This window comes from Schistocerca piceifrons, chromosome X (assembly GCF_021461385.2).
Source record: "Schistocerca piceifrons isolate TAMUIC-IGC-003096 chromosome X, iqSchPice1.1, whole genome shotgun sequence".
In the NCBI taxonomy this organism is placed as follows: Eukaryota; Metazoa; Arthropoda; class Insecta; order Orthoptera; family Acrididae; genus Schistocerca; species Schistocerca piceifrons.
The window spans coordinates 356,280,339-356,299,114 of NC_060149.1; the positions used below are offsets into that span (position 1 = coordinate 356,280,339).

Sequence of the window (18,776 nt, forward strand, 5' to 3'; positions counted from 1 at the left end):
TGCCCGTAGAAACTACGAGCGCGCATTTATTGCCGTAACAGTCGGCGCTCAGAGATTCTCCGAGTGCCGCCTTCTCGATTATTATTTCAGGTTGCGGCGCATTATATCCGTGCAGTGACATCTGGAGTTGAGTGTTTCGGTCTTGTAGTACATTGGACGACCGCTAGATGGTGTTCCTGCATCCTCTAAGCGCTATGTCACTCAAAAAAGGCGCCAAAACAATTCCCGCGCATTCACTCTTGCAGTGTGCTTATGTAGTTGTCTTTATCGCAAACGTTTGTCGTAAAATGGGGGACAGTTTGACTGAAGAGGAAATTCTGAGGCTGCTGGAAGAATCTGGATCTGAAATTGACGATGATGGATTTCAAACTGAAAATAGTTCTTCTGAAATAGATGGTAATTATAATGGTCAGTCATTGTGTTTACGAATCACAATTATAATCTCGGCAGTTTCACTGACTTATGTCATTTATTTCGAAGGTAACAACGAGTGGTCCGAAAATGAAAATGAGCCATCAGACGTATTAGAAGAGTGTGAAGCTCCCATTCAAAAAGGCAGAGGCAGAATACAACAACAGCAGTCCCAAAACAACGTTGTTGAATGGGTAAATGACGATGTCCTACAACAATTACCGCTCTTTGAAGGCGTAAGTAATGTCTTGGCACCTTTGAGCGCCAAAAGCAGTGAATTTGACTGTTGGAGCGTCTTTATTGACGCAAATGCCATCAAAAATATAAAGACAGAAACAAACCGCTACGCTGCAGCAACAATTTCCAAATTCCAGGTCGCTTTGGGCCAATTGGTCTGCTGTGAAGCTACATGAGATGTATCAGTTTTTTGCTATAATTATTCACATGTGCCTTGTACACAAACCAAATATTACGGACTATTGGAGCAATGACCTAATGCTAGATTCCTCCTTACCTGCAAAAATCTTGAAGAGAGACAGATTTAGGTCAATTTCCTTTATGCTTCACGTAAATAACAACGACAATTATGTACAAAGGGGTCAACCAAACCATGATCCTATACACAAAATCCGACCTTTTTTTGATAACTTTGTACTGAAAAGCAAGAACAGTTTTTCTCCTGGCGAGAATCTCACAGTTGATGAAGGTTTATGTCCATTCAGAGGGAGAATTCGATTTTGAGTATATATCAAGAACAAACCGAGCAGGTATGGTATAAAATTTTTCATTCTAAGTGATTCAGCAACAGGATATGTTTTGAACTGTGAAGTGTACACCGGTGCAGGTGAAAAAGACAACAGTGCAGATTCAGTGGTGCTACGTTTGTGCAACAGTTATCTACGTAAGGGTCATACATTGTACATGGACTGCTTTTATACTTCTGTAAAATTATTTGAAAAGTTGTTTGATGAGGGCACATCTGCTGTTGGCACAGTAATGAGAAACAGAAGAGGCCTACCACAGGAATTCAAACAGAATAAACTAAGAAGAGGTGAAATCGTATTCAAGAGAAAAAATTCCGCGCTAGCACTTCACTGGAAAGATACTAGGGATGTGTTTGCCCTTTCTACCAAACATAGAATGACAAGTAGTGTTACTAAGACAAAATCCAAGGCTGGAATGGTAGAAAAACTGAAGCCTGATCTCATACTTGATTATAATAAAAATAAAACTGGTGTTGATCATGGAGATCAGCTGGTGACCTACTATTATTTTCAACGACGAACAATGAAATGGTGGAAAAAGGTATTTTTTTCATGTATTTATGATGTGCGTGGTCAATTCTTACATTCTGTACAAGAAACTTTGGCCTATCTCTCACAAATGAACCAGCTTGTTTACTTTTATGGTGAACCTGGGAAAACAAATACTGGAGAAATCCGGCGAAGTTTTCAACGAAAATGAAAAGCAGGGTTCAGCAGCAAACAGGCTAACAGCAAGGCATTTCCCCACTCACGTCCCATCGACAACAAGCAAGAAATATGCATCAAGATATTGCATTGTTTGCTCTGAGAAGGGCGCACGGAGTACTGGCAAACGAGTGAGAAGGGAGACGAGATGGTGGTGTGAAGAATGTAATGTAGGATTGTGTCTACCTGACTGTTTCAAGCAATATCACACAAAGACAATTTTACTCAATGAAAAGAGTTGTAAAAATTCAATGAAATAATTTTGTACATTTATTTTATAATAAATTCTGATTTCTTGCAATTTCAAACTTTTTTCTACCTCTGAATCATCTAATTTTCAAAATATAATAATTCTGTAAATATATGATATCTTACAAAAAACTTTAAACAAATGTTTAGATATAGGATGATAACACACACTTCAGTTAAAAGGTTTTGCTTTCCTTCATTACCTTTTGGTCAGGAGCCATGTAAAAAAGGCGCAAAAGTCTACGACTTCTGAGGGATTGCAGTAGTATCTGTGGCCCGACTGCAATGTGTTAAGGTATTCAAGCACAGTTGTGTAAAGTGATTCAAATAATATTACGAAAAATGTAATCAAGGCAGCCTGTTCAATGACCTAACAAAGCTCATCACATTTATGCATTCAGCTGTTCACCCTTTGGTGAGCGAATAGTTGTCTGTGTGCTGGATGTCAAATTGGAGTCATTATAGTATATCTGCTGGAGATTATGCATAATTCACCTAACAATAATATATGATATTTATAAATCTACTGTAACAATGCAACATGATACAAGGGATCTCAGGTCATTAGTGTGGGAGTAGTTGGGAAAAAGTTGAATTGCTGTCAAGGTTCTTACATAGACTGTATAATTAAACAGCTGTTAGATTACTACACACAGTTTCCATATGGCTGTGAAGAATGAATAAGACATATTAAACAGAGCTGACAGTCTTTTTGCCTACAACTGAGAAATTAAAGTAGGCTTAAAAATTAAAATACGACAGTCTACTTGATTTTTTTTAAAACATAAGGGAACTATCCTAGTATGTGGCCTGGTGAAATGATCTAAAGAGCATGAAGGAACATAGATGGTATGAAGTGAGGAGGGGGGGGGGGGGAGGGAGGGCAAAAACTAGTGGTAAAAACTGAGAGCACTGAAAATGGTAGTAAAGCTTGGCAAGACCATCTTTAACTGGACAGGACAATAGCAAAAGCATGAAGACACTGAAAATTGGATGGGCAAAACAATTAAAATGGATGAGAAGACAAATAGAATAAATGACCACCGAGAAAACAGCAACATAGGGCAAAGAATAGAACGAAGACTAATAATAGGGCAGGGGGGAATTCATGGAGTTGATCTGTCATCTCACGATATGTTAGACTCAGATTTAGATGCTTACAAAAATATAAGAGAAAATGTAAAACTGTTACCTCCTATGAATTTCAAATACCACCCCTGTGTTCCCCCCCTTTGGTATGATTTTTGTTACCTCCATTGTCCCTTACTTTTCTCTTACTTTACTGCTTAACTTTTGATCCTTATACTACCTACTATGCAAGCCACACTAACCTTCCTTATGCTATACATTAGTGTTTAAATGAAAGTAAGACAATTAGAGAGTAAGAGTCCAATGTGGTTCAACAAAGACTAGGCTGAGATAAGCTCTGGTCTTGTTTAAAGTGAAACTCATGTCTTATTATTTATTGCTACTATTTGTCTCCTTTCACCATCTCTTATATTCATCCCATTTTGGGCTAGATCTATTTGCCCTGTAGCTCTGATACCATCTCTCTCTCTCTCTCTCTCTCTCTCTCTCCCACTCAGTCATAATATTGTTGCAATTTGAGGGATAGTTGGTTAATATGAAAGTTAAAGAAATCATTACTTGATTTCCTGTATCATGTTCATTTCTTACCATTACACCTTTATGACAAGTAATACTACATGTTTCTTAACAACAGACAATAAATAAACCTGAATTTTTCATGGTTAATAATACTATATTCTCACAGGCATCCAGGTGTAATATATCAAAAAACCATTGTATATAAAATTGTATGGCAGTGGATGTGGCTGAATTTTAACATGTCTGTAAGCTCACAGGAAAAAGAAATCAGCAGTTCATCAACACTGATATGTTTTTAACTAATCTGAATCACCTATGTGCATTAGCAAAAGAAAATAAAATGCTTAATGGAATGACTGACCAAAATAAAGTACAAAGCTCTAACATCAGTCATTCCACATTGAAAAAAAAATCATGCCTGCTTATCATAGCATACTGCCTACAGGGACACAGTTTCAAGTCCTGGTCCAGCAAATGGTTTTAATATGTAACATACAATACAAATTTCCCTGCTATTTTAATTGTATTTAATTTCACAGCAGAAAGGTCATCTTAAAAACAATAAGCTATTGCTTTTATGTTAAAAATACACAGGTACTTCAACTAGTCAAGCAGTCTATTACATTTTTAGGAGAGACATATATAAAAACATCTTTGTTAAGATACAGTTTCCAAAGAAAAATTAAAAGCAGAGAATATGACACTGAAACAAGGAAGTCAAAATAGAAAACTGAAACTTATGCTGAAATAGGGGAAAAAAGGCAACAGAAATCAGCAGCTGAAACTGTGATGGGATGGAGTATAAAACTATTGACATCATGCTTCTAGAATGGATGGTTGTTTTCCTTTTTTTCTTCTCTTTGTGTCAGAACTGAAAGGGCAAATAAGGAACACTTCTCTTCCTCAACCCTCAATTTTTCCCCCTTAAAGTCTCAATGCAAAAATTCAGTTCTAATGCTGAAAGCTTATCTCAAACAAGTTTTATTTTCTACTCCTCATGAGACAGTTTCTGATGCTGAGAGCAAGGATAAGCTTTCGGTCTATCTAAATATCTCTAGTGAGTTAGAAGAATTAAAAGTGGAGTTACAGAAATGACAAAATCCATGTTCTCTGCATGTGAGTGACTAAAGCATTAAAGTTGAGAAGTAACTAAAAATTGAGTTGACTGCACCATCATAGTGCACTATTATATGATTGAAACTGACTTCCAAAACAGAGTGCTGCTCCCTGAAATGAGTAACTTTTAATAAAAGACTATTTTGTCCTCTACTACACTTCACTGCTAATACATAAAACAGATACAGAGAAAGATGGGGAGGAGTAAACATTGTTGCAGTTAATATTGGATCAAACAAGAATTTTGAGATATTGAGAACAATTCAGTTTCAACAACTGCTGTTCTCAATAATTACTCATAATATGATTATAGGCTGTCATTTCATCTCATGATTTGAGTTCTCTGTCCCTTCTAATGAAAATAATTATTTATTATCCAGTCTATGTATACAATAACTTAATATTCAACACAATTTAAAATGTGATATACAACAACAATAATCTAATTGAAACAGTACACTGCATGTAAAGACACAATCCTGAGAAAGAATCACACCTTAATCAATAATGTTATGTGAATTAGTAAGTTAAAAATGACATATTTTGTACTGTTGGAATGTAAATAGGTATATTATTGAAATCCAACATGTAAAACACTTTAAAAATGGTAGGTTCTGTTCTAAGACATGACATCTTATTGTAAAATTTGCGTAGGTAAACAGAAAAGGGAGATAGGAAAGCCATGGTAAATGCAAAAACTTACATCATACCATAAAATAACAACTGCAGTCACAGCACAAACAACAGGCACAAGAACAACAGTAAAAGGTGAAGAAAGCTCTCAGCTTTTCATTTATCACCCATAAGGAGCTTGATTACTAACATCTTTCTGTGTAGTTTTACCCAAAGAAATATGCCTGTTAAGCATAAAATCTGAACATAATCTATAACATTTACATTTAATGTTAGATGTATATTGCACACACATTGATCTAGTTACTGATAGACTAAAGAAGTCCTTAAAACATACTACAATCATACTGTACACAATAAACTTAAAAGACTGGCAAAACTACCAGTTACACGTGTGCAGCTCTGTGCTGAAAATACAATATTTACCCCTGTTTCAAATAAACTTCAGTTGATTATTTCTATCTGCAGTCTTATTCTCTTGCTCTCCATTGCCTCTATACAAAAAAAAGGTTCTTTATGTCTGCTTATCACCTGCAAATATACACACAATTATAAACAATATTGTTATTCCCAATAAATGATGACAAATAAACAGTTGAGGATAAAGTCTTTTCTTGGAATTTCACCCATAATGGAAGATCTGTCTCTTCTAGAAATTCAAGAAGTCTTCATCCAGAAATGGATCCACTTCCATTTTTAATTTTAAAAGCTTAGACAGGAGTAGTTCAAATGAAATCAACCATGCAGCATTGGCTAGCTTCGTAATCGATTCATCGTCAAATGCCGAATGTTGGAACAGTTGCTCCAATCTCCCGTAGGGATCGATGTGCGATAATATTTTGTTGATGTCTTGTTGAAAATTGGAAGCAATTCATTTGCCTCATTGGAGAGTGCCTAAAAAGAAGTTTTCTTTATTATTTTTAGTTATGGCAGTCATATAAACAAGAGTAAACTTATCTGTGTTTTCCCTAAAAGTATAAGTGACTGTAAAATCAATAAACAGCTTACATGAAAAAAGAGCACAATTTATTTCCTTGTCACAAATCACATGTAGCTGCTGAATTCCAATATATTACACATGTGCACATTAGTCTCCCTTTCCATCAGGTCTGTTAAAAGGAGAATGATCCTAACTCAATATGTATGTAATAAATTGAAATTCTAGAAAGGCGTGGAGAATAAACATGTTTGATGGGGGAAAAAAAAGATTGGGAAAAAATAAAAATTTAAAGTAAAGCAAACTTCACTTACTGTGATGAAGAAAATGTATAATTTGCAATTGAAATATTTAGTAATATAATAATATTATTATTATAATGATTTTAAGTGTCATACCTCTCAGGTAAAGAAACAACAGCTGATTTATTAATAAACAAAATTCTATACATAATTACAGACCATATTGCAAGACAATGACAGGTTTCAATTATTTTTAAGGAAGTATAAAGAACACAGCTGAAGTTCCTTTTAAAATCATTTATTGATGATTTGCTATTAATTTAAATTAGTATCCTTAGTGTGGCAAGTACTACACTCAGTTAAAATCATGTAAAACAATAAAAAAATTCAAAGCAGTTCATGTGTATGTAACAAAAGCATACAAAGCATCTAACCATTTTTTAATAGTCAGGTCCCCATCACAACTACCCAATGGCGATTAGCATACCAACTGAAATTAGTAGTGAAAGCTCAAAAAATCATTTTAAAAGCAACTGGAGTTTTACTCTGAATGCTGTAGTTTTGTAGAAGTTCTGTGCCACAAGGAAAGCAAAATGACCATTTCATATTACATGCTCAGACAGCCTGAAATGAGATTTAAGGCCTATTAGAATATCAAACTACACTATCTGGTCAAAAGTAACTGGAAACCCCTACAAAATGTAGAATTGCGCTCTAGGTGTTAACGAGAGGCAAATCTGCCAGTATAAAAAGAGGTGGGGAGTAGTATTGTGTGGTCCATAGAGAAGCAGTGACAGAAGAATGGGTCAATTAAGAGAGCTCTGTGACTTCGAATATAGACTAGTCATTGGAGTAATAAATCCATCAGGGTCATTTAAACCATTCTGAAGCTGTTCAAGTCCAGTGTTGGTGATGTGGTTGTGAAGAGGAAATGTGAAGGAATAACTTGTGAGTTCCAAAATGTTACCAGCAGTGCAGCTAGCACTATGACTGTGTGGAAGGAAATAAGAAAGAATGGTATACAATGGTTGAGCAGCTCCTCATAAGCCACAAATTTCTATAATCAATGGTGAGAAACATTTTAGGTGGAGTAAAGAGTGACACCACTGGAGAGTGTCATGATTAACCTTGCAATACCCTGTGGCAGTCCAATGGAAGGGTTTAGGTTTGTGAATGCCTTGAAAACATTACTTGCCATTGTGTGTAGGGCCAATAGTGAAGTACAAAGGAGTTGGTCTTACTGTGTGGGGGTGTTTTTTGTGGTTAAAGTATGGTCTCTCTATTGCATTTAAGGAAGCAGTAAATGCAGAAGAATATGAACACATCTCACAATATTGTGTAATGCTTATGGTAGAGGAACAGTTTGGAGATGATGATAGATTGTATTAGCATGACAACACACCCTGTCATAAAGCAGCATCTGTGAAACAATGGTTTCTGCACAATAACATTCCTCAAACAGACTGGATAGCCCCCAAGACCTGACCTGAATGCAAGGAGACATGTTTGGCACAAGTTGGAATGACAACTTCATTCCAGACCCCAGATTCCAAAATCGCTAGCTTTCTTGGTTTTGGCTCTTGCGGAAGGATTAGTAGGCTGTTGTATCTCAGCAGGCATTCAGACACCTCATTAAAAATGTCTCCAGCAGATTTCAAGCCATCGCAAGAGACTTTCTAACTAGATAGTACTTGGGTTTCACCATAGAAGAAGCTAACATAAGCCTCATTCAAAAGCATTACACTTTGTCACTCAGCATGCCAGCCATACTGACCATGTATCCATTTCTCTCCATTGCATTTGCAATTCCTGGACAACTGAAGCCAAGCCAAATGGTGAATATGCTACTAATCTAGCTTGCTGCAAGCAGCATCAAACCATTAATGAAAACAAGTCCACCACTATTTTAGTTGTCTAGTACTGACCCAACACCAAGGACTAAGCTGCACAATCCATTATAGTCACACAAACAAGATAGCACTCATTCATTTTCCTTTCATTTGCATTACTGTTCATAGCTATTAAGCTCACCAAACCTGTGACTATTAGGGTGTACTGTTACCCTTCCCTCCTGCTAGCATTTCAAAGGGTAACATATGCCTGCCACCTGGGTCCTCCCAAAACACACAGAGCAGCAGAAGAACAGTACAATCCTTATATTCCATCATGCCTATCACTTTCATTAAAACACCTTAACAGTGCTATGTGTGAAATATGTGAGGGCCGATATTTGAAACAATGTTCAAATATTATTCTCATTCTTTATAATTGTGGTGGGATATCATTATATGAAACGCGCGCACGAATAATGCTGTATGGCACATTTTGACATTTCGTAGAATTGCGTGGAATAATGCTGTACATGTCAGTCTGCATCGCCTGCTGTTATAATTGACAGAGTCACCATCCGAGGGAAGCACTTAACAGCGACGAGCCGTGCACAGTTTTCGTGCCTCTGCGCGAACCATGCTGTATGTTACAAGAATGGCGGAGTGCAGCAAGGTGACACTTACAGCAAGTGGTTTGAAACGTGCAAATAATGCATGGAAAAGGAAAATTAACATTGGCAGGATATTAAGAGGAAAAGGCTTCGTGAGGCTGGACTGGAGCATAAATCATGAAAAGGAAAGGTAGTTCCTGCGAAACAGCCTCCAACACAGGTGAGTGGAATAATGCTGTACGGGTTTTGTAAAAAGGTGTATGTCTTTAGAGAAGCATATGTGTCCTGTAAAGCGGCGATGTGTCCTGTAGAGTACATGGCTCTAATGACATGTTATGTGTATCTTCTGAAAACATTACAGTAAAAGTATGTAACGTGAATGAAATTAACTACAGTTCTGTAGCTATCATTGGTGAAAAAATAGAATACTCAGTCTGAGTAAGGCTATATTATTAAAAGAGAATGTGAAATTTGATAATCTAGTTAAATATTAGGTAGTAATAGTGATTGTTTTTGTGATCCAGGATCGTGTATGCAATGCAGAAGAGTGCTCAAAAGAAGGATGCGAGGACATAAACCTGTACGAAGAATATCATGCCTTAGCATATGATGAGCAGTCCATATACTTAATAAAATCCATGGAAATAGGCGTGCCAGCCAGGCGCAAGAGAGGTAAGACAGACGATACTTCACGGAAAGAAGCTTCTTTCAAATACAAAGTTTACTCAAAAGAAGTGTGTCAAAAAACATTGCTTGACATATTCTCCATCACCCAGTGATGAATGCAGGCTCTGCAATGTAAAGTAAAAGGTGAAATAACCACTCCTAAAGACGGTAGAGGAAAACATTGCAATAGGCCACATGCCATATCAAATGACGACGGGGCTCTTATTTGGCAACACATATCGAGTTACCCAAAGCAGATGAGCCATTACAGCAGGAATAAATCCTCAAAAGAATGTCAGCACCCCGATCTCAACCTCTGTAGAATGTATCGGTTGTTTACCGAAAAGTTTCCTGATAAGTCAATAAGCAGGTCATACTATCAAAGTATGTTTCAAACAGATTTTATTCTGCATTTTGGAACACCTAGATCAGATACTTGCAGACTGTGCAATTCGTTGTTCAAGAAAATGATTGCAGCTTCAGATGATATAGAACTGCACAAGATCAAAATTGAGAGTCAGTTGCATCATTCAAGGGTAGACCAAGCATACAAAGTCCTAAAAACCGATATGGAAATGGCTAAGAGGAATAACAATATACATGTTATATGTGTCGACCTACAACAGGTTTTACTTTGTCCTACATTGATTCATTCCATGGTATTCTACCAGAGACAGCTGTCATCGTATAATTTCACGATTCATGACGTTGGTACTGGAAACCACCGTAAATTTGTGGGATGAATCCACCGCAAGGAGAGGTTCAGCCGAAATAGTTTCCTGTCTGCTTAAATTTGTTACACACAACTATGATACGCTTGAAAAGGTATGGAATGAAAACTGATTGTTTGGTCTGACCGCTGTGTCAGACAGAACAACAACCGGAGAGTTTTAGCGCTTTATTTCTATCTGATCAGCTGCAAGTATTTTACAGAAATACATCAGAACTTTTATGTTCGAGTCACAGTTTCCTACCTTGTGACAGGGATTTTGCAGTCATCGAGAAAAGAAAGAGTCAAAAGTTATGGTTCCTTCAGAATGGAAGCACGTCATTGCTGAGGCCTTTGTCAATCCTTCAAAACTGACCATTCACGAGATGATTGTGGAAGACTTCAAGGACATAGGATCCCGGCTGCTTTGAAAATTACCGATGTACTTTGGTTGAAGCTGTGTAGTGACGATCCTCGAGGTTTAAGCATGTGCCGTACCCACAATGTGCTTCGCCCATGGGAAACACACTGTATTGTAAAGCATGGTTGTGAACATCAAATAAAAAATTGTCCATTGCCTTCTGAATTCCGGTTGCTCTATAACGGGACACTGAAAGTTCATAAGGAGAAGAAAAGGGATCTATTGGACATGACGAAATATATGGAACCAAAATACAGGCAGTTTTATGAAAACCTGCAGTGTGACAACTGACTATAATGTACTAGATTTGAGCCGAAACTTGATAAACTAATGTTTTATTTTAAGATCAAGCAATTCAGTTTACAATAAATATTATTTAGTATCTTGTTTTACATCTCTTACTTACTATTTTTGGATTCTAGACACCTTATAATTACAGCAGAGCACTGGCTGATCTGGAATAACACTGTATATCCATTGCCATACAGCGTTATTCCATTTTAAAACTTACTTATTTTCGAAAAATCTGTGCTTAGTGCAATTTTAAAAACCAGACATTTGTATTTTCCACAGTCTGTATGCACAAACAATACATATCTGCTATTACATAATTATATCATATTAATTCTCTGGAACTAACAGTTTTTGTCAATTTCCCAACAACTGCAAAATGTGCCATACAGCATTATTCGTGCACATGCTTCATATGTTGACATTTATATATTCATTCTAGGTTGTATGGTTATGTAATATGAAACCAATTACAGCCTGACAATATATTGCAATTTGGGCCATAATTTTCAGTATAATTTCAGATATTATGATGATCATGACAGATCATGAAATTAATGAAACTCCTGTCCAATAATATTCAGAAATGAGCAAAAAATTACAGATTTGAAGAAATCTGATTTGATCCATTATAAATGGTTTTTGAAAGCCTGCGACTGTAGAAACAATAGGTTTGTTTATAAATAAATCTATTATTAGAACTGTCAAAGTTTTCTCAAGACTTATGAATTTAAGTGTGTTTAGTGAACACTGAATTTAGCAACAAAAGAACCAGGAATGTTTCAACTTACACCTGTAGGTGAGCTTAGATGCCATTTAAAATGAAGAATAAACAGTTTTATTAGACAAAGATATTAAAACAGTGATTTTTTTTCTTTTTGTGGAATTGCCTCTGCCACCTATCAACATACTTGTTTCTCCACTCTTCTACTAGCTGCTACTACAACAGCAATCAGCTACAGAAGTCCAGAAATTTTAATAACTTTTACACTGGTTTCTCCCATTTCTGTTAAAAGCAAGAAGGTCCTTTTGATCCATAGAACTGTTGTACTTGCACCCAAGATAAAATGAATCTGACATCTTTGTATTCATTGTTGTCACTGGACTCCTTTCCATAAGTACTTTACAAGGTAGTAATATATTCTTACATTTTACCTGTCATAAATATATAAATTTAAATGTTATCTAAACAAAAAACAAACAGTTTCTTTTTTAAATTGTAAATAACAACACTACAGTAGTGCTTTCACTTTAAGCCTGTACGACTCCCGAGGCATCCACTGATGTGACTTTTGTTGTTGAATGCAGCTGAATATACTACAAATTTTCACAAAATTGGATGAAAGGTTATTTACCAAGAACCAACCTTCATTCAGTTCATTCATTCAATTGATTTCCAGACAAAGATATCAGTTTGGTTACCTACTTTCAATGGAACATTTTCCATCAACTATCACTAACAAAGATTAGAGGGGAGGATCAATACCTAGCTAATAATGAACCACATGTTGGGAGAAATAAGAATATGACTTTATTTTGGTAGTGAGGAAGAGGGGAATGGGTTAAGAGCTTTAAGTACTTACAGTTAGCATTTTCATTCTATCTATGAATCTGCATGGTATTCTGACTGTAAACTTCCCATAATTTCCACATTTGAGTGCAGAAGATTTTCAAAAGTGAAAGAATGAAATAACAGTTGAAGAGAATAATATGTGAAATCTATCAAGACTCCAAAAAAGTACAGAAGATAAGACGTGGAAAGACTATGTGGAATACATACATGCATTGTTTACACTAGTCATTGAGGTTCTTTATCAAGTATTCAGTGTTCTTGTAGAGAAAGGAAACTTAATGTGAAAGACAGTTGTGATCTATTGCTAATTGTAGAAAAGCAGCGAGATTTGATGTTGAGGCTTATGGTACAAATCACTGCTATATAAATGGAAATCAACTTTAAAAGAAACTCTTTATAAACTTGTTATCTGCATTAGTTAGGTTGTTGGACTGCACAAGTGAGCACTCTATCATCGAGATCTGGCTTCAGCTGTACAGAGACCTTTGCTTGTTTCCATCAGTCTCTCATCCTAGACCCTCTCATTTCTTACTATTCATGATTTGTGAGAGACTACAGCAAACATCTTTCCATGATTTTGTGTGTTATGGTTAGAATTTTACATAATTCAATATCTGTGCATAGAAATTACTTTTTTCTTTCAAATTGACCATAAACTTAAAAAGAAAACCCACAGAATAATATATATCAAACCTTCATGTAAATTATAGTGTCTGTTCCATATCCATCACAGGAAAGCAGCATCAAATCCCCATGGAAATACCTCGCATACAGACGAGAAATTGGGAGACCATAACCGTAACCTAGAAAAAGTTCAATTATGACTCAATTTTGATGGTAGAGAGTGACAGAAAATTTAAATTGCTCAATAAATTGCTACTTCACATAAATTTTGATATTACAGCATCTACGCTGATTGGTCATTGGCATGAACTTACTGTGAAAATTACATTAATACAGAAGATAAGCTTACAAAGGACCTGTCACTTAAAATTTACTTTGAAGCACTATCCAGCTTGTAGAAACTACATAGCCTCTCATTTATTATCCAGTTGGCGGCGAAAATATCTGTGCAGAACGGTCTCAAAATGGCCATTCATATGCTCATATTATTTCAATTTTTACTGAACAGGTAGTTATGTCATTTCATATTTTTAACTTATCATAAATACAAACCTCTCATTCAGTAGATGGCTCATGGTTCAATTTGGCTGATTGATTGTTAACAGTAAGCACATATTTAGTATTAGATACACCAAAATAACTCATGTAGAAATGGGAAAGAATTAACTCCCACTATAATAGAGAATCCGAGTGCTGCTTCTTCTTCAGAGCACAATTCATTAGCTGGGGTATCAGGTTCCAAGTCTCATCTGAACATGTCCATTTCACTGAACTTGGTGCTCCACTGTATGCATTACACATACATTATGTTATCATTTAATCTGTCCATCGAACTTTTCAGAGACCAGTCGTGTTCTAAAGTACCTACATATCTGTCTTGTCACTCATCTCAGTTTCTTTATTTCTTTTTAACATTTTAACCAGCATCCTAGTCAAGCTTCACGCTCATTTGGAAGAAACATCATTTTACATACTTATGCAGCTACCACTGAACTGTCTACAGAGGATATGCACAATGCTCACTTGGAACAATTTACAATAGCCCCCAAGCTATATACTTTTGTATATGATTAATTTCCACTGCATTCAGTGCATCCCACAACACTTCAAAATCACTCACTTTTTTTTATTTTTTTCTGCAAGCAATTTGAAGTAGTTAAACACATTAACAGTCTCTCACTTACAGCAGCTCTGCAGTCAAAGAAAGTTCATTTTTATAGACATTATTATGCTCTTCTGTGACTTAAGATTGACACTGTTCAGCATGTAAATCCCCAGTTACTGCATTTCATGAATTCAGTATCTTATAGTGGTGAAAACACATCCTCATCTTCCTACACTCCCTTCTTTTTAAGTGACTTCGTTGCAATGTACTGGCAATACACCTAGATTTCACAAGCTGCAAAATAATGCAATTCTCATAATAAGATAGATCACTTCAGAATTTTTGAGCATTTATTTGCATCATGAGAGAGAAAGAATTAATTTGCTCCTCCAGCAAGAAGTATGGTATCCAAAATGGACACAGATTCTGCATTAAAGTGTGGTCTTACAGAAAGGTGTGAACTGCAGGTTCAGAGAGGACCACAGGATTCTCTATCTATCTGTATGTCACACTTCAGTCCTCCTACAGTAGTAGGACTAATGAAAACTGTTAATCTCAGTAGGATGCATCTTCAATATGATGATGAAACTACTCCCCTAGAAAATGTCTGCTGATTAAACACGGTCTGAAAAAATTGTACAGCAGATTGATCATATTCTTTCTTGATTTCATTGTAACACCCCCAAGACCAACAAATTAAATGCTATAGCAATACTGTTTGAAACTGCTTAAGCCCTTGGCTATAATGCATATGGACAATGTGTTGAAAAGAGGTTATAAAATTAACAACATCAAAAGTATGACAAGGGTAATGGAATGCAGTCAAATTAAATCAGGTGATGCTGATATAATTAGATTACTAAATGAGATACTAAACATAGCCAAGTTTTGTTACTTGGACAGCAAAGGAAAAAATGATGGCCCAGGTAGTGAAGAGGATATAGAATGCATGCCGACAATGGAAAGAAAAGGGCTTCTGAAAAATAGAAATTTGTTAACATCAAATATAAACTTATGAGTTTAGGAGACATTTCTAAAGTGATGGTAATGAAATGTGTATGATAAACAGTTAATGAAATAAGAGAATACAAGCTTCTGAAATGTGGTATTATAGATGAATGATGAAGATTAGGTAGGTAGATCAGGCAATTAATGAAGAAGCACTGAACTGAATTGAGGATAAAATAAATTTATGACACAACTTGAGTAAAAGAAGAGGTTAGTGAATACAATACATCTTGGGCATCAAAAATAATGAATTAGGGAATGGTAGGAATTTGAGTGGTAAAAATTGTACCAGGAGGCCATTGTTTGACTACAGGAAGCAAGTTCTAATGGATGTAGGTTGCTGTAGTTATGCAGAGATGAAGAGGTTTACACAGAATAGACAGCAAGGAGAGCTGCACAAAACCAGTGCTCACACTGAAAACAACAGCAACTACCAGCAGATCTAAAGATGCACAGAATAATGTTTGTGATTTGTCCACTGGGAGCCTTGCAGTGCAAACCTTCAAAGTGTCCATACTATTGCAAAACATGCAGTTTATTACCATACATTACTTACATATGGTACATATTACCTGAAGTAAATCAGTTCTGTGACTTGATAATTTTAAAAGTATTTTTGCCTCATACATACTCTTCTGAGAGTGTGGAAAGTGACAGAGCAGCAAATTAAGGAGCTTGAAACAGCACCACCCTTGAAAGAACAGCACTACTGTAGGCAGAGCCACTTCACTAACTGTCACTTGAGTGAAATAAAAGTCATTCACCTACAATAAATGTTTCCTCCAATTCCAGTCTCACTGCTTCATGTCAAGCTCTACTTTGCTACATCCTTCAGTCTCCCTTTCAGCATGAAACTCTACCTGTTCCAGCAAATGACTTACTTTTCTTTCCTCTTGAACTGCCTATGTACTCTGTATGAAAAAATTCAGAAGGATGATATTCTCAGTTACTTCACACCTGTTTTTACCTACATAGTAATCACTTTATCTATAAAATGCCCTTTTTTATCTTACAAATTACAATACACACAAGTTTTATTAAAAAGTACCATTTACAATATCAACACTATGCACTGATGAATCAGGCCATTGTTGACTATTGGTTAATAATGCACTGGTCCACATTTGGAATGCAATACAGAAGCGATTCTGCATGATGTGGATTTTACGTGCTTGATAGGCTTCCATAGTTACATGACACAAGATGCCTATGCACAAGTCACACAGTTTCTGTAAATTAAGGGCCAGTGGTTTGTGGGCATGGACCTGGCTCCTGATAGTGTCCCAGATGTGTTCCATCAGGTTCAGATCAGACAAATTTGGTAGCCAAGGCATTAATGATACTTCACTATCATGCTCCTCAAATCATTGCAGTGTGATTTTGGTCTAGTGAGATGGACAGTTATCCTGCTGGAAGATGCTATCTCCATTGGGGAAACATCAAGCATTGAGGGAGGTAGATGTTTTGCAATAATGCTCACATAGCCCAAAGCTGTCATCATGCCTTTGATTACTATCACATATCATATTTCCAGCAGTTGTTCATTTGGATGATGACATATCTTGGCACAGTTGTAACCTGGCATAACAAGAAAAGTGATTCATGTGACCAGGCAACATGTTTTCACCTACAGTCCAATCTCGATGAGCCCGTGCCCACTGCAATCTTAACTGATGATTTCATTGAGTCAACATGGGTGCATGTAGGTGTCATCTGCTGCAGATCCTGAAGTTCGAAAATGTGCACTGAATGGTGTGTATTGAAACACTTTTGTCTGAACCAGCACTGTACTCTGTCATCAGACCTGCTACAGAGTGCCACCAACCCTGCTTTATGGAGAGGGCAAGCCTACGATCTCCATGTTCTGTGATGAGGCTTGGATGTCCCAACATCATGTCACCTGCTCATGCTTTCACCATTATTCAAACACTTTACCAAATGCTCATGACAGTAACATGAGAACAGCCAACCAGTTTTGCTGTTTGCACGATGCTCACTCACAGGGGCCAGGATATAACAATCTCCGTCCCTTGTCAAAGTCACTAATGTCCATGGATTTCTCCATCTGTAGCCTGTATCATCACTACAATGATTCCCAACTCATCTGTGCTCTGCTTATATACCTTCCTTATTGCTTCATGTGCCTGTAACACTACCGAGCATCATTAAATCTTCCGGTGGGCAGCTGCCATAATGTTTTGAATCATCATTGTACAACATAGCACTATATAGTGAAGACAAGTGGGAAACAAAATTCTGGACACTGCATTTTTCTTTTTAAATAATACTGTATCAGTACTCACTATTTTACAAAACATACATCTGATTTTGATGGACTGATGTCCACATTAGATGATTTGTTTTAACACAGAAGTTTGAATAATTATACTCTGAAACATAAACAGGGATGTGCAAATGGAATACAACAAAATTTAATATTTTCCCTTCCTTGCACAAATTGTACTTTACCTGCAAGGGGTACAGTGTGAGCATCAGATTTGGGTGGCTGTGGAGCTGTGGAGTACATGTAATGAAACAACTGATCAGTTGCACTTCGGGGAATTCCACCACCTTTGTCTGAAACCTGAAACAGAATTAAAGACATGGAACAAAAATCACAAATTGAAACCCTAGTAGAACATAGTTTTTTTTCTTCACTTTTGAGGGGATGTTTCTGATCTTTTGTCAGTATTCGTAATACCATATTCAATAGTTCTGGAATAATTTGTGACATTCTTCTCAACAAAGTAGTTGTACAACTCTAAATAATTCTGTGTTGGGGAGAAACAGAAATGTTCATCTTTCAGGAGACAGTTAACCTGTATCTGTATTTTTAATTGTGCTTCAATAATAAACCTACTTCCAATATTAAGTGATGAATTGAATTGACAGCTCAGTTATAATATCTGGTAAACAAGCCTGATGCCTACATGAACGTATATTCAGCTTACGCCTTCATATAGATATGGTTAATTCTTTTCATTTCTTTTTTTCTTATTTTTTTTCAGCAATTCATCTACATGCCAATATTGGTGGCTTTTCATTCTGTACACACGTCAAATGATCCAACAGTGATAGATAACCGGCCACAGTTACATTTCTGCCTTTCTAAGCAGTATATGATGATTATGACCAGATAATCTTAAAATACAGTGATCAACACCTAACCATCTGACAAAATAGTATTTGGCATTCAGAGCACATTTTCAGTATCAGAAAAGATTCAAAAACCCACTCTACAGGTTGGACAATATGTTGTTTCTAGTTAGATGAA

The 18,776-nt window shown here is 36.3% G+C and overlaps 1 protein-coding gene across 1 annotated transcript in view; it reads right to left on the bottom strand.

The window, feature by feature from the left end:
* Positions 1 to 3,828: 3,828 nt before the first annotated feature.
* The window catches only part of LOC124721945 (pyruvate dehydrogenase (acetyl-transferring) kinase, mitochondrial), a 377,601-nt gene continuing 362,653 nt past the window's right edge, over positions 3,829 to 18,776 (bottom strand). Inside the window, exons 6-8 of the mRNA XM_047247108.1 lie at positions 17,972 to 18,086; positions 13,459 to 13,568; positions 3,829 to 6,380 (exon numbers count right to left, since the gene is read on the bottom strand). Coding sequence (XP_047103064.1) covers positions 6,240 to 6,380; positions 13,459 to 13,568; positions 17,972 to 18,086 — 366 coding nt within the window. The 3' untranslated portion in view covers positions 3,829 to 6,239. The remainder of the gene's footprint in view (positions 6,381 to 13,458; positions 13,569 to 17,971; positions 18,087 to 18,776) is intronic.